Here is a 24,725-nt window from a genome sequence, read left to right on the forward strand (position 1 = left end):
CTACTTTTTCTATGAAAGAGCTTGCACTTGGATGCTCTGTAAGTTAGCTTGATACAATACAGTTGGTAAATTATAGTACTTTGGCCTTTCATCCCTAGCATGTTGGGTACTACCTTAATTCTTACTGTATTTCCTAGCGTGTTGGGTACTACTACCTTAATTCCTTCTGTATTTTCTAGAAATTCCTTAACTGGGGGCCAACAGTGTAGTGGCTAAATAATGGCCCTCCAACTGGTGAGTGAAGGTTCATGGGTCCTTTGAGTAGAGAAAATTTGGGGCTCTTTTCAGACACCATAGATGGCAGCTGTTATGTTATTTCTATATTAAATTACACTAATGAAAATGACAAACTAAAGGGACTTTTAGAGTAGTTAATGGTAGAAAAAAGAGGGTTAATTTAACAATGCAGTTTTCTCTGCTTAAAGTTTATCTCTGGTCATAAGGATGCTATTTTTCCTCTAGTACATTGGAGTTTGATTCTGTGAGTTTAGGACAAAAACGAGAGGTAGGAGTGCCCATTTGCACCTGTTTTTCAAGTGCTTTTAGCTCAAATAAGTCATGCCAAAATGGCAATTTTATGGTGGCAGTTTCACCTTCAAGTGCACCACACAACTCTCCCAGAGGTCATTAAAATGTTTTAGGGTTTTGAATCAATGTTGCAAAAAGCACAGGTAAAGAGATGGGGTTGCACACCATCCTCAGGATAAGACAAACAAGTGGGAGGTCCTGCTATATGAATCTTGTTCTAGCACAATGTTCATACATCTTTTGTTTTGCCTCATTAGCCTTCCTGTGTGATGATGGGCTTCTGAGGATCAGAGTTAAGTTGAACAAGAGGACTGAGTAGGTCCAAGGTACCTGGGTCTGATCACATGGGAAGTTTTGCTTGGTCTATAGTTGTCACTCACCAATGGGTTTTATCTGCATACCATGGGTAGGGGGTAAGTGATTGGCCGACAAGGTTTCTTAAATATGAGATGCCTCATAGATGCCGAGTTCTTTATGTGCCTCATGAGTGTGTGGTGCCTGTTTTGTCCTTCAATCCTATCCTCTGTGTTTAGAACACGTTTGTCTCTAGTCTCTGAGTCCAACATATACTTAGTATCCTTTGCAGAACTGAGCACTCTTTATTAACAGTGAATCCCCTGCCTCCTCTCCACTCTCTGCTCTTTCCTCAGCCTAACACTTGCTACTCCTTCTGGGCCCATCTCCCAAATGACCTTCTTCCTCACACCCTCATAGCTACTTTGCCTGCAAATGGCTCTAACAATAAAATTTCTCACCATCAGTGTCCCTGCTTGAATATATTCAGTGTTAGTTTTTTGAACACAGCGTTGGAAGAGGCAATCTGCCCTGAGAGTTCCTGCCTGTTCTTACAGGGTGTGTCAAGAATGCTACTCATCAGGGTTGAGGGACCTTAAAGAATAGGGTAGTGGTTGCCCCCCAGACAAAGAGCAGGTTTGCTTGCCACACTCACTTTAAGCCACCAGTCCCCCAAGCTGTCCCGTGGCAGTGATGCAAACCCACTGTGCATGCAGCATCCACCTGGGCCCCTCCAGGTCGCCCTTGTGGGACTTGGTGGGCAAGGTGAACCAATGCAACCTTGTTGCTGCTGTGCTGTGAATAATAAAGCCTTTTGTGTCTGATCTAGGTGTTGTGTCTACAACCAGCAGTCATGAAAAAGTTACATGTTATTTTATTATCTCCTAAGTAGGGTAAGATCTCAGACTCTACAGTTTCTGACAAAAAGTGAAGAAGAAGAAGAATAGAAAGGAGAAGGGGAAGAAGGAGAGCAGGAGGAGGAGGTGGAGGAGGAAGAGGTGGGTGGCAGTGGGGAGAGAGAGAGAGGCTAGCTCTCTGCTCCTCTTGGTGGCTCAATCAGGCCTGGAATAAAAGTTACGCTCTCCAGACTTGGAATCTCTCCTCCTATAGGGGATAATGAAATCTGCTGTGGGAGATAGTGATCATAGAATGGGAATAATGCAGGTAGAGAGACCTCTCAGGCCACGGTAGGGATTGGAAAGCTTTGTAGGAGGAGCTAAACTTTCCTCTACCCTTTTAGGGTTTCTAGCCAGGCTTGAAAATTTAGTTGACATAAGACAGATCAATAGCAGAAAAGAATGCAAATTTTATTTAATCTTTTTATATGTGTCTTCACAGGAAAATGATGATCTAAAAAGCAGTTAGGCCTAAATGTTTAGTTTGAACGAAGAGTAGTAATTGTGAAATAGCAACTAACATACATGAGGAGACTAAAGGAAGATAAGGATTATTATTTTTTTTTTTTTCATCTCCCATACTGATATTTATTACATTAATAACATTTCTAGCAAAAACAAGTAACAAGTTCAGTAACTGAATTCACATTGACAGGTTTCATTTTGATCCATTAGCCAATTTGGAAGAAAAGCCATATTGATCAAAGGGATTAAAAATAAAGCACCTTTTTTCCTTGCTACATAAAATTATTAAATACAATGGCTCTAAAACTCGAAACAAATCAGATGCAGAATCCAATCTCAACACTCTCAAGACACGGACTTGTGTCTTACATTTTTAAAAAGTAGTCATCTATACAGTTATTTTAAAAGCCATATGCTTTAACTATTTGGCTGGAAACGGAATACACCTGTGAGAATTATACTCCACGGTAAATACCTTTGTACTTGTAGTGAATCTCTTGTCACCGAGAACCTTAACCTAATCTAAGACATTTTGAGAACTTACAACTATCACTTTTGGGAAACATTTTTTTGGTACTTCAGTCAAGTGCTGAGGGGATTTCTTCTAAAGTCTAGAGCTTGAATCTAAACTTCCAACACTTCCATCTGCAGGTAACACAATTATGAATATACATTAAGTCCAGATACCTCCTGGATTTTTAACATTTTAGAGCTATGCCAGATAAATGTCTGAAAATATAGAATTAGCCAATTTATACTCCTGAAGTTACCTAAACTCATCTTTAGGTTTTATATTTACAGTGTTGTCCAGGAGAAATTAAAGAGTAACACTAATTATTCTCCAAGCTCTATTCCAGATGTCTGCTTATTAAGACTTGTAGTTTATGCAGAGGTGAACCATTGTCCTCTTAAGATTAAACTACTTCGTGTAGAGCTAATAGTAAAATACATCAACCCAAATCTTATGAAAGCAGCACATTCTCAGGAGTAATTATATAAAAAGTATCAACATCAGTGGTTTGAATATAAAAATTTATTTTTTTAAGTCAAAGTATGCAACAAATAAAACCTACAAAAAACAGATTTTCCCATCACAATCTGTTGCTTTACCAAATAATATTTTGAAAACACGTTCCTTCAGTCATTATAAAGTTCTTAAAATACAAAAGAAAGTAATTCTGTAAGAAAGTCTAGTAGACCAGATGCTGTTGTCAGGACTTTTGTATGTGTGGTTATGCTTTTAGTACATCCCACGCCATCCACCTCCACTCATGCCACCTTGCCCATAATAACCGCCACTGCCTCCACCACCACGGCCGTAACCACCCAAGCCATCAGGAGTAGGATTATTTTAACAAGGTCTGTTTGTACAGATTTCTCTTATCTTGGACTCCCCATTTTTTGGTGACAAGATTGTTTATTTTTTCCTGGTAAAGGGATGGCACCTTTCATATGGAATAATTATCTGCTTTGGGGAAGAAAAAGGGAAGTCAGAGCCCCATTCTTACATCAGCTGTTCTTCAAGTTCGTTTGCTGAAAATAATTTTTATGCCATACTGGAGTATTTTGGGGTAGCATAGTCTAAGTTATAGTTGTTATTAAATTCTTTTTGGGGTGCCATGTGTCTTACCATTTTTTTTTTTTTTTTTTTGGTGTCTTACCATTTATGGCACATTCTGGAAGAGATAGCTCAAGGAGGGTTTACAAATTGATAATGGAGAACAAGAGTTTGTTGTTTGGGACGAATCACAAGCCAGGAATAGGAGCCAAAGAAGCAAACCGAGAAACATCACGGAGAACATAGGATCTTGGTGAGGAAGAAAGGAACAACGGAACACTGTGAGAAGGTTATGAAGTCAGGAGTAATAAACGAAGTCTCATGTAACGAGATTAGAAATATAGTTTTAGATTTGCCCATTCAAAGGTCTCTGGAAACTATGGGAAGGATATTCTTCTCTGAAGAAAAGAACAGGGCCGGTTAGCTCAGTTGGTTAGAGCGTGGTGCTAATAACGCCAAGGTCGCGGGTTCGATCCCCGTACGGGCCACTTTCTTTGGTACCCAGGAGGTCCACAACTATTTTCTGAGGAAATTTGCCTCTTAAACCTACACAGACCTGGGAATAGTGGGTAGAGTCCCGTTGTTGTCGTGTCCTACTCTTTGCTACCTCTCGGACCGTAGGACTCCAGGCTTCTCTGACCACCACTGTGTCCCGGAGAATGCTATTTAGCTCATCCTTTGGCGTCCTCCCCTCCTCCCTTGGACTTCCCACGTGGCTCGGTGTAAAACAATCTGCCTGACAAGGCAGGAGTTGCTGGCGACCCCAGTTCGATCCTTGGGTTCGGAAGATCCGCTAGAGAAAGAAATGGCAACTCACTCCAGTATTCTTGCTTCTTGCCTAGAAAATCCCACGGGCTAGAGGAGCCACGACATATAATCATGAAAAGATAAGCAGACAGTGACTCCAGATTATCCAAGCCTTGGAGATTTCATAAACGGGAAGGATCTAGTAAGTGACAGACACTAAAACATACACAGGAAAGAGGAATATTAAAACCTTAAGCTGGGACATCACTATTGTTAAATAAGGATGACCAAGTAATTCGTTGTACAATTAAGTTATTGATAGTTATTGATAGTGGAAGTGGGCTCCATTAATATCTATCTTGAGAAAACAAGCACAGAATGAAACTGTCCCTGGATGTGTTCACCCACACCAGTGTTTCCACTGATACAGATACGAGTTCTCAGGGAGTGAAAGACTTAGAACGCAGGTGGCAGGGAGGTCTGAAGACAATCTTTTCTGCCTAGTGGAAAATGGAGCGGTAAGGATTAGTCAGATGAGGTGGGGAGGCCATAGGTTGACCTAACACAGGAATTTAAGCCACGTTATCAATATTTTGGAAATAAAGTGTTAAGATGACTGATGACCTCTTAGTCACGCTACGTTTACAACGGGTCCTTCAAGACTGCACTGGGTAAGACAATTTTTAAATGTTCCTCCCACCCGGCTTTATTAGCTATGGATCAATCTGTCTACGGCTATCTATAATGTTTCCTGTAGGAGGGAGGCTGTTTCAGTCTCAGGTGCCCTCTACAGGACACTAGGAGCTAGGTCGGTGGAACATTCTAGCAAATTTAACGTTTGTGAAATAAGATGAATTCAAACACATTGAAAACTACACTTCCAGCTACAATCCACTCCGATTGAGGAAAAAAAAATAGCAGTCCCACTGCCCGAGATTTTCTTCGGCCTTGTTCTATTAACACGTCTGAGAACCGCCATCTTGAGACGTCAAACTTGAAAAAGTTAAAGACGAACAATGACTAGCTTGCAGTTAAAACCGCGAACTTTCTATTGCCATTAGATATCAGGCGTAATACCTCTAGCTTACTCACTTAAAAGTAACAACCCTTCTTATGACCAAGTGGGTGGCCCTGAAAAGGGCCGTTGTTTAATAAGCAGAAGCTTCGTAACTACTTGGCAACTTAGCCGCCGAAGCCATAAAGGGTGCGCCCCTGGCGCTTGAGCGCGTAGACCACGTCCATAGCGGTAACAGTCTTGCGCTTGGCGTGCTCGGTGTAGGTGACTGCGTCCCGGATCACGTTCTCCAGGAACACCTTCAGCACCCCGCGGGTCTCCTCATAAATGAGCCCAGAAATGCGCTTCACACCACCACGACGAGCCAGGCGCCGAATAGCAGGTTTGGTAATACCTTGGATATTGTCTCGCAGAACTTTACGATGGCGTTTAGCGCCTCCTTTTCCGAGCCCTTTTCCTCCTTTACCTCTACCAGACATGACGAAAAGCAACTATTGCTCTTTTCCAGTACCCGAGATCCAGCTGCAGCCCTTTATATATCAGTTTTGCGGACCTTTTAGGAAACTGAAACAGCGAGGGCGGGAACTAGACTTCTGCCCCCTCCTCTTCCCTATCTTACTGGGTGTTTGGTATTGCCAAGAAGGGAAGGGGGCGTGGAAATGCTATTGGGTGTCTGACTCTTCTGTTTCCTGGCTGGGGTCCAGAGACGCTGGTTTTCTGGTCTCTAGACATGTCCCTGTGAGTTTTTTCAATTAATATTGTACAAGTTTCCTCACCATTTTTATTATTTAATAAAAGGAGGCTGTTCTGCCACATCTGTCTATTAAAAGGGACAGAAAGCAGAATAAAACTAATTGTAAATATGAAGATACTTTTAAAAATGTATTTCTTAAATTCCCTAGCAATATTTATCAAATTTGGCTGATCGTTTCCGTCTGGCAAAGCTGTAGATACACATCGTTTCAACATTCCTGATAAAGCGGGAACTTCAGGAAGGGGAGATAAAGTTAATTGAATTTCCACTGTATTCTGGAAAAGCACGATTTACATTGTGAACATGAAGAATCCCAGGCTTGAAGACCTAATTCTGTTCTAATAAGTAGCATTGTTGGGGTTAGAACTGATGCTTTCTGATCCTGGGGTCTAATGTCTTTGCAACCTACCATGAATCTATGTCAGTGAAGTATTGAAGATACAGCATGATGAATTGTGGTGGTGGGTTAGTGACTAAGTCATGTCCAACTCTTTCGACCCCATGGATCGTAGCCCTCCAGGCTCCTCTCCATGGGATTTCCCTACTGCAGTGGGTTGCCACTGAATAAGAATTTGCAAATTAACCGCATTTAAAAAATTATTGACTGAAATGCTGTTCATGTTAAAAGGATAACTGAAGTTCTACACACCGATGATAGGTATTGATAAGTTTACTACGCAAATGCCAATATTTACTCACATTCCACATATTCACATTGAATGCCTTCTATGTAACTACAGAGGTCATTAAGAAAAAACTCCCTTCTTTGCTGGTGTTTACCGTATAGGCAGTTAGAGGATTATTATTTCCTGAGTCACAAACTTTTGAGATTTATTTCAGGTGTGCTTACCGGTGGATTTAGACAATTTGTTCTCCCATGCTGTCCTTTTTGAGACAGACACTAAACAAGAATCATTGATTCATCCATTCAACAATTCAGGGTCTATTATATTCCAAGTACCGTGTACGAACAGTGAAGTAGTTGCAGGAGACACAGATTTGATCCTGAGTCAGAAAGATCTTCTGGAGTAGAAATGGCAACCCACTGCAGTATTCTTGCCTTGGGAAATCCCAAGGACAGAGGACCCTGGCGGGCTGCAGTACATGATGTTGCAAAGAGTCAGACATGAACGATTGAGTAGGCAGGCTCAGGAGCTTAGACTTAGAGAATTTCAGGACTAACCCCAAGTCTACTGAATTGATACAGCATTTTAAATAATATCGCCAAGTGGGTAGTTTGCTCCAACCACTTGGCCGGTTTGAGAGAGTTGTTTTAGAGCTGTGCTTTCCTACATTAGCCACTAGCCACCTGTACTTATTTAAATTTAAATTAGTGAAAATGAAATCAAATTAAATAAATAATTTCTTCAGTCACTAACTACTATTTAATAGGTGCTCAATAACCACAGGTAAGTGTAGTGATTGTGCAGATACAAACACTTCTATCATTGTAGTAGGTTGGTTTAGGCTGTATTTTGATAGAAAATTTCTTCTGGAGAACTTCTACCCCAGCCTGAGAAATGGAGTGTGGTAAATATATGAGAATGAGACTTGCGGCTGGAACTGAGGATTGGCATATTTTTGAAGTATAATAGAAATTAGTTAACTTCTAGATGTACCCAATATTACAGATAGAAGGACATTTAAAGAAAGAAATTGGAAATTTGAGTGTAGTAATTTTGTTTTAGGAAATTAAATTAATAATATATAGTTATGCTTGGAGGGGAGTTTCAAGCAGAAGCATGTCCTCAGGTGAGATCATCTGACAGAAAATTAAAATGGATGTGACTTCTCATTACCTTTCTGAGCACATGATTATAACACAATGCTCTATTTGTTATATAGCTCTTATTTTTAATTTGGCCTTTTTGATATTTAGTGAACATAGTCACTTTTTTTCTTAAATTTTTGAAAGTTAATGAATTTTAGAATGCTTACATACAGCCCCCGTGGCTTGTCCTGGTGCACACTACCTAAATATTTCACAGTCACTGGCTATGGTTGAGTGGGGTGTTGACAGCAAAATTAAGAGGACATGAAGTTGTGAGATGTCCATCACTTGTCTCACTTTAGTTTTTCTTATTTTTTACTATAAGGTAAAAATAGTTGAATTCTTAGTCTAGCAGAAAAATACACTGTTTTAGACTCTATGTAGATTTAGGATTCAAAAGTAATAAACACAAGTTTTTTTTTTGTGGGTTATAAGTAACAGGAGAAACTTTCCAAATTTACAGTCCCATGGGGATGATCCTGCTTTCAAGAACCTTGTCCACACTACAGTTAAGAGTGTAAGTACTTGGGTCTCAAGCAATAACATGCAGCACAGCTCCATCATTCTATAAACATCTGGGGAAGAATTTTTCAGGTGAAAGTATGTCTCAATTATTGTCCTCTAGGAAAGGCAGAGACCTATAAACAATGAAGCGAATGGCCCTGAGCCCAATGTCTTCTCACTTATTTGGTACCTAAATAGCCATGGAACCAACAGTGGTTGCATAAGAAAGAAATTGTGACATCTGCTGTAGGAAGTACTTTTCACCTATCTTAAACTGAGTACATATAACTTAGAGAACAAGTTCAACAAATATTCAACAACTGATATTATGACTACAATGATTACCAATATAGTAAAGTTTTAAACATCTGAATTTTACCTGTATCTTGAGGACTGATAGTATTAGGCTCTGGCCCGAAAAGGAAAAGGGCCTATACAATGTGCTTGAAAAGGAAACGGGCCTATATTACCGTTACTGTTGCTATTGACAGTGATATCATTGAGGATGACAAGTAGCCCTTTTCTCCAGACACTCATAAAATACCTGTCCTGGGAAAATTGGAATGTTCCATAGCCAAAATTTTAAGCTTCCCTCTTTATACACTGTATTTGTATTTGGTATATAACATGGTCTCAAGTCCCAGAGGTTTAGTTTTAGACAGTGTCAGTCCACAATAACTATTGAAAAACAAACCAAGTGATGTCTATGTAATTAGTTAAGTATGGAGAGATGACATCTTTAAAACTGATTATCCTGTCTTGGAATTATATGAGAAAATTCTCAAGTTACTATTGAATGTAGGCCAGAAGAACTAGATTTTTGAAAGTAGGGATATTTATGAGAAAAAAAATCACAACACCAAAATATCTTTCCTGTTTATTTGACAAACATGAGGCTTAGTTTCAGTATTTGATTATTTGATAGATACTAATTTTGTGCTTAATAATTTAATATTTATTCAATTCCATTAGTTCTGCATGTTACAAAGAGATGGAGTAGTAAATCAACCATATTTGGTATGAAATGTTAGTTCAGCTCCTCAGGTAAACATATTCAGCCAATTAATTTAGGTTGTGACAGTCACCTTTGTATTTTGCTAGTAAAAACTCAAGGAAAGTTATGAAGACTCAAGAAATGATTTAAAGGAGAATTTTTTCTTCTAACCCCCTGTGTGCCTATTTGCAATGTTGAAAACAGTTAAATCAAATATGTATTTTAAGTATCATTTCGGAATATAGGAAATATGTACACAATTGTATGCTAAATATTGGAGAAAAAATGCTAATGGACAGATTGTCATTAAACAATTTACAATATTACCCCAGGTGTCTGTTTTTTGAGCTTAGAGCTGGTTCATTATTATAGAACTGCCATTCTGGGGCTTCATGATTCACTTTTCTTCATTGAGGATGGCATGAGGTATTTCTAACGCCCATTTTGGGTCTAAAAAATCTATTATACTAAGTTTGAAAGAAGGTTTTAAAGACTGTGTTTGGAGCTGTTTATCTAGAAAAACAAACAGAGCAGCCCCACACCCCAGCCTTCCAAAAAGTCCGTTTAAATCACGAAACACTGCAATCAAACCCAGTTTATAGTCTCGTCACTCATAAACTTTATTAAAAAGTCAATTTTTACTAAAATAGTTACCTATCTTGTACGTAGAATTTTCTACCCCAGTGCCAATTCCCAGTGCTTAGTGCAAACAAGTTGCAGGAGAGCTGTGCTATTGCTCTCGCGAAAAAACCGATTTTCCTTGTATATTTCAGTAAAAATGAGGTTATTTATATAGGGTTGAAAAGAAAACAATGTGTATGACAATGCCCTGGAAGAAAGATTTGCAAAGGAAACAGAGAGAACTAGTAATTTTAAGGAAAATCTGAAAGTTGTCTCAATTTGACCGAAGTTTCCAAGAGAGTTGGGGGAATCAGGAAAGTTTCAGGGAGCCGGTTTTAAAACTAGGTATAGCAAACAAGGCAGGAATGAAGCCTGAAGAGTGTCGGATCAGTTTCCCCCACATGCCTAATTATTTCATGCCCAGATTTCTTATATTTTTCTTCTTTTTTAAGGGGCAAAAAACACAGCCACTCGGCAGAGCCGAGGAGTCCTCCCTAGCCGCGCGGCGCACAGAGCAGGCAACCAATCATCACTCAGCGACTCTCTATATAAACCCCCAGCCGGCGACGCCCGGGACACGCCGTTCTGACAGTTTACCCTAACTATTTTGTCTTTCCTGGCTAAACAGAAGCATGTCGGAGACGGCCCCGGTTGCTCCTGCTGCTCCCGCACCTGCAGAGAAAACACCTGTTAAGAAGAAGGCGAAGAAATCGGGCGTAGCCGCTGGAAAACGCAAGGCGTCCGGGCCCCCGGTGTCCGAGCTCATCACCAAGGCTGTCGCCGCCTCCAAGGAGCGCAGTGGCGTGTCTCTGGCTGCGCTCAAAAAGGCACTGGCGGCCGCCGGCTACGATGTGGAGAAGAACAACAGCCGCATCAAGCTGGGTCTCAAGAGCCTGGTGAGCAAGGGCACCCTGGTGCAGACCAAGGGTACCGGGGCTTCTGGCTCTTTCAAGCTCAACAAGAAGGCGGCCACCGGGGAGGCCAAGCCCAAGGGGAAGAAGGCGGGCGCGGCCAAGCCCAAGAAGGCTGCTGGGGCGGCTAAGAAACCCAAGAAATCCACGGGTGCGGCCACTCCGAAGAAGGCTGCCAAGAAGACCCCTAAGAAAGCTAAGAAGCCGGCTGCGGCTGCTGGGACCAAGAAAGTAGCCAAGAGTCCGAAGAAGGCGAAGGCAGCCAAGCCGAAGAAGCCGACTAAGAGTCCGGCCAAGGCCAAAGCCCCCAAGCCCAAGGCAGCCAAACCTAAAGCTGCCAAACCCAAGGCTACAAAGGCCAAGAAGGCGGTCTCCAAGAAGAAGTAAATCTTCAGCGGCACCTCCTGCTTTGAAAACCTCAAAGGCTCTTTTCAGAGCCACCCACTAATTTCAGGTGAAAGAGCTTAACCGGACATAAATCCCTAGGTTTACCAATGAGTTTTGTAATAAAGGTAATTATTTTTTTTTTAAATTTGCCGCTCTACTGTGATTGGACAGCTGAGTGTGCGTCCGGGTGCGCGCGCACTCCAGGATCCCATGATGGTGGTCACAGTCCTGTAGTGCGAGTTCAGTGGCTCTGAAAAGAGCCACTTGTGACGGCTCTGGGCCTTAGCGGAGATGTTGAGCAGGACGCTGCACTATGCGATGGTAACGCGACCCCAAAGTTCCTCGTTGAGGATTTTAAGCTTCGGGGGTGGGGTGGGTAGTGTACGTTTTGTGATGGGCCCGGTTCCTCGCCAGCTCCAGTATCTCGGCCTTGTACTCCAGCACGGTGGTCTCATACACCGGGACCCCGGCCCCGACCCGTTCGGAGTAGTTACCCTTGGGGAGCAGACGATGCACGCGGCCCCTGGGAAACTGGAGCCTGGCCCGCGAGGAGCTGGTTTTTGGCCTTTGTTCGGACTCTGCCGCCCTGTTTTCCTCCTCCAAAAAAAAGTGCAACCTGAAGAATGGGTTTTTACCGTCTGGATGTTTGTAAGGTTTTCTTTCTCATTGGTTTGTAACCTCTAAGGAGAATTAGCCAATCAGGACGCACTCCTGGGCTTATTTGCTTGGTGTCTAGGAGAAAATACTGCGTCAGTTAGAGATTGAGATATGAGGACTTTCGTAAACTTGGAAGGAGTTGAAAAGCTTGCATTTTTCCCCCCGCTTAATGAATTGTCCTATTCGAGGGGACCTTGATACTATTGATACTCTGCCTGAATCTGCATAATTGTTCCTACTATGCTGACAGTGTGAACTGCTCAGTCGTCCGACTACTTTCGACCCCATGGACTGTAGCCCGCCAGGCTCCTCTGTCCTTGGGATTTCCAGGCAAGGATCCTGGAGTGGGTTGCCATTACGCGCTCCAGGGGATCTTACCGACCCAGGAATCGAACCTGTATCTCCTGCATTGTAGGCGGATTTTTCACAGCTGAGCCACTGGAGGAGGCAACCCTAACACTAAGGTATAGTAAAAAAAAAATTGTTAAAAAAAAAAAAAAGTGTAAAAGCCACTCCTGGCGGTTTATAATTTACCCATTTATCAAATTCTTAACCGCTAAGATGTTGATAGGGCCCAGGGAGCCATGGTTGGCATGGTTCTCCTATCTTTTGGTGGATAATAAATAGAAATAATTAAGCTTTGGGAAACGCAAGGAGAATGCTTAGAGAGCTCCTCGAGCCGCAGTAACCAGGGCCAAATAAATGGTTCTAGGAAGATGGATGTTTCGTCATTTCCACTTCATCCTGTTTTTAATTTCAGGGGAATGCCACTGTGTTTTACTGATGAATCTTGACAAAAATCTGAGTTTTGTAGACCAGTAGGCAGTTGTAAACATGGTTGGGGAAAAATTACATCTTATCTTAGCAAACTAAATGCAGTTAAGCATTTCCTTATAGTATGTCTGTGAGCACAGGCAGTTACAATGGATTTTGCAGACCTTATTGAGTTTTTCAACAGTGGCTGTCACAGATGTTTTAATATCACTTTGAAGATATCTTGAAATAAAGTTTACATCATTCTGAGTCCTTGAAACTGACATTTGTTATTCCACCTGTTGCTCCTTGTTATTTGATATGACTGATGGAGCACATTATATGTACTTAAATACATTTTAAAATTATATTTTAATATGCCTTTCTTTTTTTGTATTGGTATTCTAAAACATGATATTGGAAAGGTGTTTATAGGTTTCCCCAGAGTGTCCATAGAATCCACCATACAAGTCATGAGTCCCTGAGCAGATTGTCAGTGGACAAATACCTCATGGTTAAAAGGCTTCATCTTGTTTATTTGCTTACAGCATATCCCCGCCCCACCTCACACACACACACACACACACACACACACACACACACATACACACCTTACTGGTTAATAGTTTATTAAATTTTAGTTCTTCAACTTTAAAGAAAAAAAACATAGCCCGTGATTATCTTTCTGGCTTTTCTAAATGAGATTTTATGTTTCATCCATTGCAGTTGCATTCCATACTTTCTTCTTTCTAGAAAGAGCCAAAAATCCCGTCTCTTAGGACAGTGGTTTGGTTGAGATTGATATTTGGATAAATGGGAAAATGTGAAATGGTTGCTCAAGAGTCTTTTTGAATATAATAGATTGCATCAAATGGGAAAGTTAAGAGGGAAGAGACCCTTGAAGTCTTTAATACCAGAATGAGTTTGCTTCTGATGAAGAATGATGAGGAATAAGAATTATGTGGGAATGTGACATTCAATAAGAGTGGTACTATACAGTATCTGTAGTTAATTACATTTTACAAAGCTCTTCTATACCTACCTCACTCTAAAGCTCTTGCAGTAGGTATAGCTAAACTCCTTGTTTATGATTATTATTATTAGTGTGTACTGGATAGACAGTCTTTTGGGGTCTTAGTTCCCCAAGCAGGAATTGAACCCAGCCTTTGCTGTGAAAGCACCAAGTCCTAACCACTGGACTACAAGGGAATTCTCAATGCTATTTGTTTTACAGTTAAGAAAATTGTGGCTTAGAAAGATGAAATGGCCAGCATCATCTTGTCAATAAATAGTGCACCTGAGTCTCAAACACAAAGTCTCAAAGTTTCTTTCTTCCTACTCTCATTTTCTCTCCACTGTTCCCCATCTGTTATGCCTACTGGAAAATGAGTTCTCTATTTCATTTTGATGCCCATCCAGAAAGACATAGCATTCATGTATTTCTGTTTGAGACCCTTTGTGACCTATCCAATTCACAATCCCTTTGGAATGTACCAGAAGTAATTAAACATCATTCATTCAATGCTCTTCTAGTTTTAGTCTGGTTTCTGTAAATTAGTATTCATATTCCTTTCCCTTGGACATTTTCTAATTTCCTAGGAAATCAGAACTTGTTTAAATCTTTCTCCATCTTCCCAAGTTTCGTTGCACTTAAAGCAGCTTAAAATGAACAACTTGGGAATGGGTAAAGAAGACAAAGACGGCTTGATATTCTGCACCAGGAAGATGGAAGATCAGAAAGCGTATTCCTGTCCCAAAGCCACATCCCTAGGAGAGCATTCTGAAACATTCATCCTTGGAGTTCTGATGTTCTTTTGGTGAACAAAGGTGGTCTGTCAGGTACAGTGGCAATATCCAGGTTTAGGAAAACTCAACAGATCGACATTTAAAGATGACATATCGGACAGGAGCCTGTATGAGTAGTTGTCTGCAAAATATACTAAAAGGAAAAAAAAAAGGTTTAGCTTGGAAGGTGTGAAGGGCATGTTCATATTTTCTTAAATGCAGGAGGGTACTTAGGCATATGGCATAAATCTAAGCCAAATGTATTAAAAATCTTTCAAACCAGCCTGAAGTTACTATTTTCTTACTTCTACTTAGTAATTACCTGACTCCTTATAACTGCAGGAGGTAGACTGAGTTCATGTCACTGTGTGGAGGCCTTGATTACTCATGTCACTCAGTCACTAAAGCAGGTAGATGTTTATATAGTAGTAGTAGTGAAAGTCACTCTGTCCTGTCCGACTCTTGCAACCCCATGAACTATAGTACACCAGGCTTCTCTGTCCATGGGATTCTTAACACAAGAATGCTGGAGTGAGTTGCCATCTCCTTCTCCGGGGGAATCTTCCCGACCCAGGAATCGAACCCATGTCTCCTGCATTGCAGGCAGATTCTTTACCGACTGAGCTATGAGGGAAGCCAATGTTTATATAATCTGACATTTTCTCCCCTCTCACATTCTCTCCTTGTCCTCTTACACCTGGGATGATTCCATTGCTTCCTAACTAGTATTGTAACCAGGTTGTTCCTAACTGGTTCTTCCTAATTACTTTCTCCAGCCCCTAATTCCTAAATTCTGATCATCTGTCATATAAAAATTATTACTTGCTCCCTATTAGCCTTTGGTTCAATGGGGAACTTTATTATAGCCTTTTGTTGTTGCTGCTTCTTTTGTTTGTTTTGACAATTCTATTCATCTGTAATTCTCTCCTTTCTACCTGGAATAATCTTTCCAATTTCATCTCAGGTTCCATCTCAATGAATAAGTTCCCCTAATTAAAAAAAATCTAGTTTCCCTGCTAATGTGCCTTGATGACATTAATACTTCAGTACCATTATTATCAAGGGAATATTTATAATGCATCTTTTCTCATTAAACTAAACCCTAGGTCATTAGTTTTCTTTGTCTTGTTTTTCCCAATACTCTAGGTGTGTTTTTAATTGACCAGTCTTTAAAATCCTGTCAGATGGTGGGATTATCTCCAGATAATCAGATTCAGTGATTTCATTTACTGTTTTTCTGTATGAGGCTCTATTACTCTCCTCCCAATGGCTTAACTTAGGCACTGTACTAGCTCCTTTACTGCCATCTAAGGTGTTGGGGCTTCTGAAAAGAAAGACATCCCCAAATGAAAACAAAATAGCAAAAAAAAAGAAAAAAAAAACCAAAACCTTAAATATAACACCTTTGCAGTAAGTCTTCAAATGTAGAATATAAAAATTTACCTGTGTGCACATGTGGTAGGCAGGAAATGGGGAAAGTATGAAATGGTATTTCTGAATCATCTTGATTTTTTAGCTATCATTTTCATAAAATAAAGATACTGATTATTCAGAGATTATATATTTGTGTTTAGTTATATAGTTATAGGCAACCAGGTAAGGTTGAAATGGTTATACAAGTTAATGTTCCAACAGGTACCTATAAAATGTCATGTGATTTAGATTTGTGACATTTTCCCAATAAAATACAAATTCATTTAAAAAGGTCTCATATTAAGCACTAGCTTTTCAATGTATTTAACATTAAAAAAAAAAATTGTGTGTGTGTCAGCTAGCAACATCATTGTTTAGATAATGAGCAGAAAGGCTAAAAACTCAATTTTAATGTTTTATTTTTATAGCTGTTCATCAATTCTATTTCTGTGCAACTGACTGTAATAATTGTAGTATAATTGAACACAGTTCTATGTGACCCTGTACATTTTCAAAATCTACCCATTTCCTTTAACATATACGAAAACATTTAGATAAACATGTCAGTTTTCTTATGACGGCTCATCTTAGGAATTAAGCCTCAGGGTTAAGTACTGAGGATCACACTAATACTGTTGTTAACTATAGTAATGCTTAAAGGGGAAATATTTTTGGTTCTACTCCTTTTTACCTATAAATTTTTTAGTTTCAGTCTCCTCATTTGTAAAGCACTAACAATAATAATAATAGATATTTGGAGATACCTGTTGAGTTTATCTTATTTATGGAGCTTTCACAGACTAATACATGACTTCTGGCCAACTCAATAATGCAACCGTCAATTTATTTCTATGTGATAAAACTATTTAGTATTAAACTAACATGAACTCTATCAATCTTTTACTCCTATAATCAACAATACATTGAATGGTAATTCCTGTTTGTCTAACAACTTTTAAATTCTAATTTCACTAAATTTCTTGAGAATTTAATACAAAGAACTGTTCTAGATGTTCTGGTGGATTTACTATAGATATTTTTCGTGCCTTCGTGGGCCTCATCTGACATCCATCATCTGAGACAGAAACAGACATTAAAAAACTCACTGTGCTATAATCTCAAAGAAAGTATGTAACATGGGAAACAATGTTCTAATATGGAATGCTTTTATTTGGCATGAAAAATGTCTTCATTATTGGAAATATGAATATACTTTCTTTCCTTACAAGAGTCATGGCTTTCCAGTTCTCAGCATCCAAGTCTCAATACCTGACAGACTTCCAGGAACAATTATTTCATGTATAAACTTCTATTTCTTACGATGGCTATCTTGGCCTGAACATTTATTTAGACTTGTTTCTGTTACATTTACCACCTGGTTCTTGTTTTTTCCCTTAGTGAGTCCCGAGATAAAACAGCTCACACACACACACGAAATCCATGTACCACGCCTAAGTGTGCAGAACATACAATAAGGCAAAATAGAAGCGTTTAAGTCGTGGAGGTAGTTGCTACATTGAAAACTTAGAGCGTAGGACTTCCTAAGCAGCTGCATACACATAGGTTTCTAAAACCTCTGCCAAACTTGTGTTCCATTCACATATTACAGCACCCTTCATAGATCAAGTGATTGGCTCTGAAAAGAGCCTTTGGGTTTAAGTTATTGTCAGTCGACAATTCAGCCAATTTATGCCCTTTCTCCGCGGATGCGGCGGGCAAGCTGGATGTCCTTGGGCATGATGGTGACGCGCTTGGCGTGGATGGCACACAGGTTGGTGTCCTCGAAGAGTCCCACCAGGTAGGCCTCGCACGCCTCCTGCAGCGCCATCACCGCCGAGCTCTGGAAGCGCAGGTCGGTCTTGAAGTCCTGCGCGATCTCGCGCACCAGCCGCTGGAACGGCAGCTTGCGGATCAGCAGCTCCGTAGACTTCTGGTAGCGGCGGATCTCGCGCAGAGCCACCGTGCCCGGGCGGTAGCGGTGAGGCTTCTTCACGCCGCCGGTGGCCGGCGCGCTCTTACGGGCCGCCTTGGTAGCCAGTTGCTTGCGCGGCGCCTTGCCGCCGGTAGACTTTCGAGCCGTTTGCTTAGTCCGCGCCATAGCTAGCCTGCAAGACAAAGGGATTAGACTAGGAGGGTTGCTCCTGTATTTATAAAGGACCAGAATCACTCTGATTGGATTGTGGGCAATTCCTGTGACTCACGGGCTGCTTAATTCCGGAAGTGCTTCGAGCTATTTAACATTGGTTCATCCATCCGGTGCAGATCTCGGATTGGTTCATTTCAATCAGCAGCCATATTCCCCTTAAAAAAAAAAAAAAAAGGCATTTTCCGAGTTGCTTTATTGATAGTACGCTGTCAAGTATGGTCCACAAGCACATTAATCATTCAGTAATGTTGAACTTTTCTCCTGTTTGGGATATAAAAAATAGAATGTGTCCATGAAAGCCCTTTAGAATTCATACACCTGCCATTTTATGCATAGTTAACTCTTTTTCATCAGGATTCTAATCCCGATAATTGTCCCCTGTTTAAGAATTCACCGTCTAAGCCTCTCGAGTCCTATTTCACATCTACAGTTAATGTCTCATTCCCGGTAGCATGGTCTTTTAGTACATACTGTTAAGATGTGAAGAATTTTGTATTATTAAGGGGACACAGCAAAATCCCAATATTCTGGAATCTCTAATGGTTATTTTCTCGTTTGACTCAAAACTGGTAATTTGGCTCTGTTCTATGGTTTTAACGCATTTAAAATGTCAATCTGGGGTTAATGGCGACATCCGTCAAAAAAGGTTTGCAGTGCGGAACCTTAAAAAGATGGCGGCGATCGAGAGCCTTTAGCACACTGCAATGGGCTAGAATCTCGGGACTCTTTCCTAGAGTCTCAAGGTGTCCGAGACAAACCCACAGTGCTTTTATGAAGATTTGACTCGGCTACATAATAGGATTTCTTTACCTAGTTTTCACATCCAAACGCGAAGACTTTCCTGTAATTAAAAAGTTTTATCGATTTTTAATTGAATGATTTATGTCATGTAACTGTTCTTAATCAACCTATAGGAATACATGAACGCCTTTCTTTTTGACCCAATAAAGAAAGCAGTTTTTGAACCTTAATTTACATACTACTTATCTATTGGTCAGTTTATATCCAATTAAAGATCAGATTTGTGAGTCTTTGCTTGTATCCGTGATTTAATTCTTGTGATGTCTTGTTCTCCTCGGGTTTGTTTCCCCATTTTTCATGCTGTTTTCCACGCCAGAGATAGCTAAATACGCCCCAGCCTCAAATAATATTAGTCACTCATTCGTGTCCGACTCTTTGCGACCTCCATGGATTGTAGCCCACCGGGCTTCTCTGTCCATGGGATTCTCCAGGCAAGGAAACGAGTGGGTTGCCATTTCCTCCGCCAGGGGATCTTCCTGATCCAGGGATCGAATCCGAGTCTCCTGCATTGCAAGCCTATTCTTTATCGTCTTAGCTACCAGAGAAGACCCCAGCCTCAAAAAAGGGTCCAAAAAAGAAGGTGGTGACCAAGGTCCAGAAGGAAGATGGCAGGAAATAGAAAACTGGGTTTAAGGAGAGCTGTTCTGTATAGGTCTGTCTATAAAATGCTTAAGTAGGTTCACCTGGTCACTGGCATCTTGACCAAGGACTTGGGCATCAAGAACTCGTTTGTCAACCACAACATCGAGATATGGGGGGCGGGGGGCGGCGAGATGTCGCGCTTGGCACATAAGTGCTTTACCATCACAAAGTGCTGGACCATCACATTCAGGGTGATCCAAAGGGCCATGTGCCTGCTCTTGTACATGGAAATGACCAAGGACTCAGTGTTCAAGAGCACCAAGGTTATCACCAAATTACACCAGCTCCAAGTAAAAATTTTCTCTACCTCTAGTATTCCTCAATGTTTCCTTATAGAGCTACTAATTTTTGTATAATGAGGGCTATAATATCAAGATTTTCTAGCTTTTTACATTTTTTAAAAGTCATTCTTTAAAACGCAGGAAACCATAATACAATATGAGAGGTTAATTTTTGTTCTTTAGTGCAGCAAAGAATTTGAAATAATTGTGTATTGTAATAAGTATTAGGAAATTCTAGTATTCTAGTTTTAATGTTTTGTTCCTTAAAATCTTTTAAATTGTTCTTATATCCACTCATTGTTTAGATTTAAAATTGTTCTGGTGATTTCCTATGGACTTAAAATTGTTTAATGATAGCACTTGTGTTTGGGGTCCCTGTTTCAAATAATCTTATGTGTTTCACAAATATTAGTCATGAGAATGTGTTTGTACAAATAGGCTCAAAATGTCATTTATATGGGCCTAGGGTATTTAGGCCCATGTCAGTATATGGGCCTAGGGTATTTAGTGGAATCGCAAGAGTTTAATCTCAACCACTAGGGTAGACTATTTCAAAGGTGATTGTTCAAATTTACATTAAAAATAAAAAAAGTTCACTTTATTTTCCTTGAGTCTATTATTGATATAATTAATCCTACATTGTGCTGAAGCAGGGTCTGAAACCCTCATTTTGAGACAGTTTTTAATTTTTATATGCCCTACCTTCAGTCAGCTGTAGGTTCTGTATTCATTTACACAGGTGAAGAAAAAAAAAATCAAAAGAAACAGAAATAAGATGTAGAAGTGCAGGGAAGACAGAGGATATGGAAAGAAATGCATAGTTTTCCTGAAAATTTTATAGTTTCTGTATTGCTGAAAGTAAAATAACATCGATAAATTGTTTTCAGTACTTTTCATGACCTACAGACTTGCTATTTGGTACATCAGCTAGGCACTATGAATGTACATGCCAGAGTGTATTGTGTGTTTGTGAGGAGTATGGAGGTTCATCTAATTGTGAAACAATGTTTGTTAAAGTTTTAATTTGTTTTTAAATTTTGTTTTCCCCTTAGATAAAGACTGTAGTTTCAGGTAAATATATCTGTTATTTTAGATGACATGGTAGAATCTTTAGAATCTTAGATGAAGATTCCAAATGTGCTGGCTGTCTTTATTGATGGATAACAGATAGCCTTGAAGTTACTAGCTTCCCACATGTATTATCACACAGATTCTGTGAGTCTGGGCATGTTTTATCTGGGTCTTCTATAAGGATGCTGTTGGGGTGTTATGCAGGGTTGTGGTCTCTTGATTGGGGAAATATATGCTTCCAAACTCACTTAGTGGTTGGTTCTTTGTAGTTTTAGGACTGAGAATCATATTTTCTTCTTGACTGTTGGCTTAAAGCCCTTATAGGCTGCTAGTCTTCCCTCAGTTCCTAAAGTGCCCTCTGAGTTTCTTGTCATTTGGACAACAGAGATGCTTGGTTTGTCAAAACCAGCATGCAGGACTTCCCTGGTGGGCCGGTGGTTAAGAATCTGCCTCCCAAATTAGGGGATAGGTGTTTGATTCCGAGTCCAGGAAGATTCCACATGCCACAGGGCAACTAATATTGAGCCCTTGAACCAGAGCTACTGAAGCCCGCGCACCCTAGGGCCCGTGCTCTGCAACAAGAGACATCACCACAATGAGAAGCCCATGCAACTAGAGAAAGCCTGCGTGCAGGAATGAAGACCTATTGCAGCCAAAAATAAATAAAATTTATAATAAAAAACCAAACCAGCACGCAAAAGATTGGAAGATGTTACAGTCTTATTGATCACCTAGTCATAATCACAAAGTTTTTTATATCCTGTCACCTATGGTCACATGCTATGATGGGTAAAAAGAGGTCACAGGTCACATCCACAGTCCAGGGGCTTGATCACACAACGGCGAACATTAAGACTAGAAATCGTGTGGGCCACCTTAAGAGACCATCACAGGACCCAGTATGATCAAAAAGCAGTTACCTAACACTTGTCTTTTCCTTCCCTCTTCCCCTCACACCTGCCCCCACAGTACTGGGATTGGTTCAAATGGCCTGCTGGTAGGAAATATACTTAAGGGCATCTAATATCTTGAAGTCCTTTTAAACAGGGCTTTGCCAGTTACTTTGTCTTGAAGCCAAGACAGACGACTTTGTTCAGTTAATGCTTCGGGGACTTCTTTCCCCTTTTCTTTGCAAATGCTGACATATGAAAAACTCTGGTGTGGCTGAGTCCCAGCACAGGGCTAGATGTCCATGTGTTTATAGCTAGCTTTCTGACGTTATATATGAGAAAAGAATCCGGATGGTTCATCAGGTGAATTAGTTGTTGCTTTATTATAGACTACCAGGGACTAGATTTGACAAGGCAGGAAACAAATCCCAAATTCTTTGTAGATTAAACAAAACAAAACTTGACCCGGTAGTTTATGGCCCTCGTGCCACGTAAGCCTCCTCACGGGTGCCTTCACTTCCTTTAGTTGTCTTTCATTGTACCTCGTCTTGAGTTTCTTTCCTAGCAGCTGTTTATCAGGTTGTCTTGAGATGTGAGGCTATTAAAGTAGTACTTGCATTTGCTCACCAATGCAACTTACAGCCTATTATCAATGTCTTATTTAAAAAACTTACGAAATTCATTAATTTTGCAGACTAAAGGTTCCTAGTAAGAGTTCCACAATTTAAAAGCCATTATGGGGCACTGTAACTGCAACGCAGAGCAAACATTTAATGCACAGGTACACAAATGATAACAGCGTCTGCCTACAATGCAGACCTGGGTTCCAAAGATTCCCTGAAGGAAATGTCAACCCATTCCAGTATTCTTGCCTAGAAAATCCTATGGACAGAGGAGCCGGGTAGGCTACAGTCCATGGGGTCGCAAAGAGTCGAACAAGACTGAGCAACTTCACTTTCACACAAACGAGTATTAAAGCAGTTACTTACACCCCGAGATCACAAGTTCACTAAGCCCCATTTCCTCGCAATAGAAAAAAAAAAGAACAAAACCAGCTTAGTGAAGAGCTCTTTCAAGTGAACAGATAGGTGGCCCTGAAAAGGGCCTGGTAAACTGGCACAGAAACCTTATGTGTGGGTTCCGGCTTAGCCGCCAAATCCGTAGAGAGTGCGTCCCTGACGTTTCAGCGCGTAGACGACGTCCATGGCCGTCACCGTCTTTCGCTTGGCGTGCTCGGTGTAGGTGACCGCGTCCCGAATCACGTTTTCCAAGAACACTTTCAGCACCCCGCGAGTTTCCTCGTAAATGAGGCCAGAGATGCGCTTGACCCCACCGCGACGAGCCAAGCGGCGGATCGCGGGTTTAGTAATACCTTGAATGTTATCCCGCAGAACCTTACGGTGACGCTTCGCGCCTCCTTTCCCAAGACCTTTTCCACCTTTACCTCGTCCAGACATTGTTAAACCTAAGTCAGGAAATCTATACACAAATTTAAATGACATGGGGCGAAATTCTTATAGTCCGGTCGCGGACCTATTTGAAAACTACAAAAAAAGGCGGGTAGGGGAGGGGCTTATTCGTAACCTAATTTATCCCAGCCCACAAACGCCTGAGAGTCTGTGGGGCGGAGTCGAGAAAAGAAAATTTCTTTGCTCATTCCCTGAATTTCACCTGAAAGAGTCCTGTTTAAGGGCGTTTAAAAACATTCTTTTGTTTATTAAGGGAAAGTACCGATTAAGGCAACATCTGTTTTCAATTTTGAATATTTAAGCTAAGTCATTGACCGAGATTTTATATTGCCTCATTCTTTAAACGCATATCTGAAATGCGAACGAATTCCTGGGAAGCATTTTTGTACAATTTAAATGATAGTGAAATAATTATCGTGGTAAACTGATCTTAGGGAGCAAGGAAATTGCTGATATACATTGGGAAACAAGGTTTTCTCGCTGATGTGCGTTGCTTGGAGACATGACTCTTATTGTCTGAGCCCTCATTACTTGCTACTTTTTCACATTCTAAGGTTTAGGATCAGGTTTGTGACAGGTATTTTCTCATTTTCAATTTCTTTTTCATTTGCAGGATGAGGATTTTAATTCCAATATCATAAAGGTGTTTGGAAAACCAAAAGGTTAATTTTTGGTTAAATGTTTCTTTTTGAGTACTACTGTAATTACCTGAGGAAATTTCATCTTCTTGCTCCAGAGATTGACTTTCTCCCCAGTATTATTATTATTTTTTAATTTCTGTTTCACTTTTTCTTTATTTTAATTTTGTGCCCGCTGCCTCACAGGATGTGGGATCCAATTCTCCAACAAGGATTGAACCGACTTCTTCTGCAGTGGAACTGTTACGTCTTAACCACTGGAAAGGTGGGGAAGTCCCGCTCCCTGATATTCTTAAATCTCTCAATCTGGTATTTTGCAATCTGGGCCTATGTTAGTTGCTTTCATAACTTCCACATCCCGATGTGTGCAAACTTTTTATTTAAGAAGTCAGTGCTAAACTCTTGTTGTTTAGTCACTAAGTCGTGTCCTGCTCTTTGCGACCACCATGGATATATATATATATAGTTCCCTCAATTGAACCAGCAGTATACATTGAGATCTCCATCAACTTATTATGGGGTGTCCCTTCCCCATTTCACCTCGGAGTAGCCTTTCTGAGCCTATGTAGGTGGAAGGTCTTGACCTGGAGAATGAGGAATATATGGTATCTTTATCTTTTATCTAGGCAGGGCCCAACTCGTCTCTGTTTCTGCAACTACTCTACTCTCTTGAAGGATATTCCACAGGGAACAAACTCCAACTGCTCAGCCTGGTGGCATCTATCTCCTGCCTC

The 24,725-nt window shown here is 40.6% G+C and overlaps 2 protein-coding genes and 1 non-coding gene across 3 annotated transcripts; 2 read left to right on the forward strand and 1 right to left on the reverse strand.

Moving 5' to 3' along the window:
• Positions 1 to 3,198: 3,198 nt before the first annotated feature.
• Positions 3,199 to 23,378, reverse strand: LOC133237031 (uncharacterized). Its single transcript, XM_061399374.1, has 3 exons — positions 23,049 to 23,378; positions 17,819 to 18,188; positions 3,199 to 5,994 (listed from the first exon to the last, which is right to left on the reverse strand). The coding sequence occupies exons 1-3, from the start codon at positions 23,339 to 23,341 to the stop codon at positions 5,671 to 5,673; spliced, it is 987 nt and encodes a 328-aa protein (XP_061255358.1). The 5' UTR covers positions 23,342 to 23,378; the 3' UTR covers positions 3,199 to 5,670.
• TRNAI-AAU (transfer RNA isoleucine (anticodon AAU)) lies at positions 4,156 to 4,229 on the forward strand. The gene has a single exon. It is a non-coding gene; the product is annotated as a tRNA-Ile (tRNA).
• On the forward strand, positions 10,692 to 11,590 carry LOC133236976 (histone H1.3). The gene has a single exon (XM_061399317.1). The coding sequence runs from the start codon at positions 10,780 to 10,782 to the stop codon at positions 11,443 to 11,445; it is 666 nt and encodes a 221-aa protein (XP_061255301.1). The 5' UTR covers positions 10,692 to 10,779; the 3' UTR covers positions 11,446 to 11,590.
• Positions 23,379 to 24,725: the final 1,347 nt, after the last annotated feature.

The sequence above is a fragment of the Bos javanicus genome, chromosome 23 (genome assembly GCF_032452875.1).
Source record: "Bos javanicus breed banteng chromosome 23, ARS-OSU_banteng_1.0, whole genome shotgun sequence".
Lineage (NCBI taxonomy): Eukaryota > Metazoa > Chordata > Mammalia > Artiodactyla > Bovidae > Bos > Bos javanicus.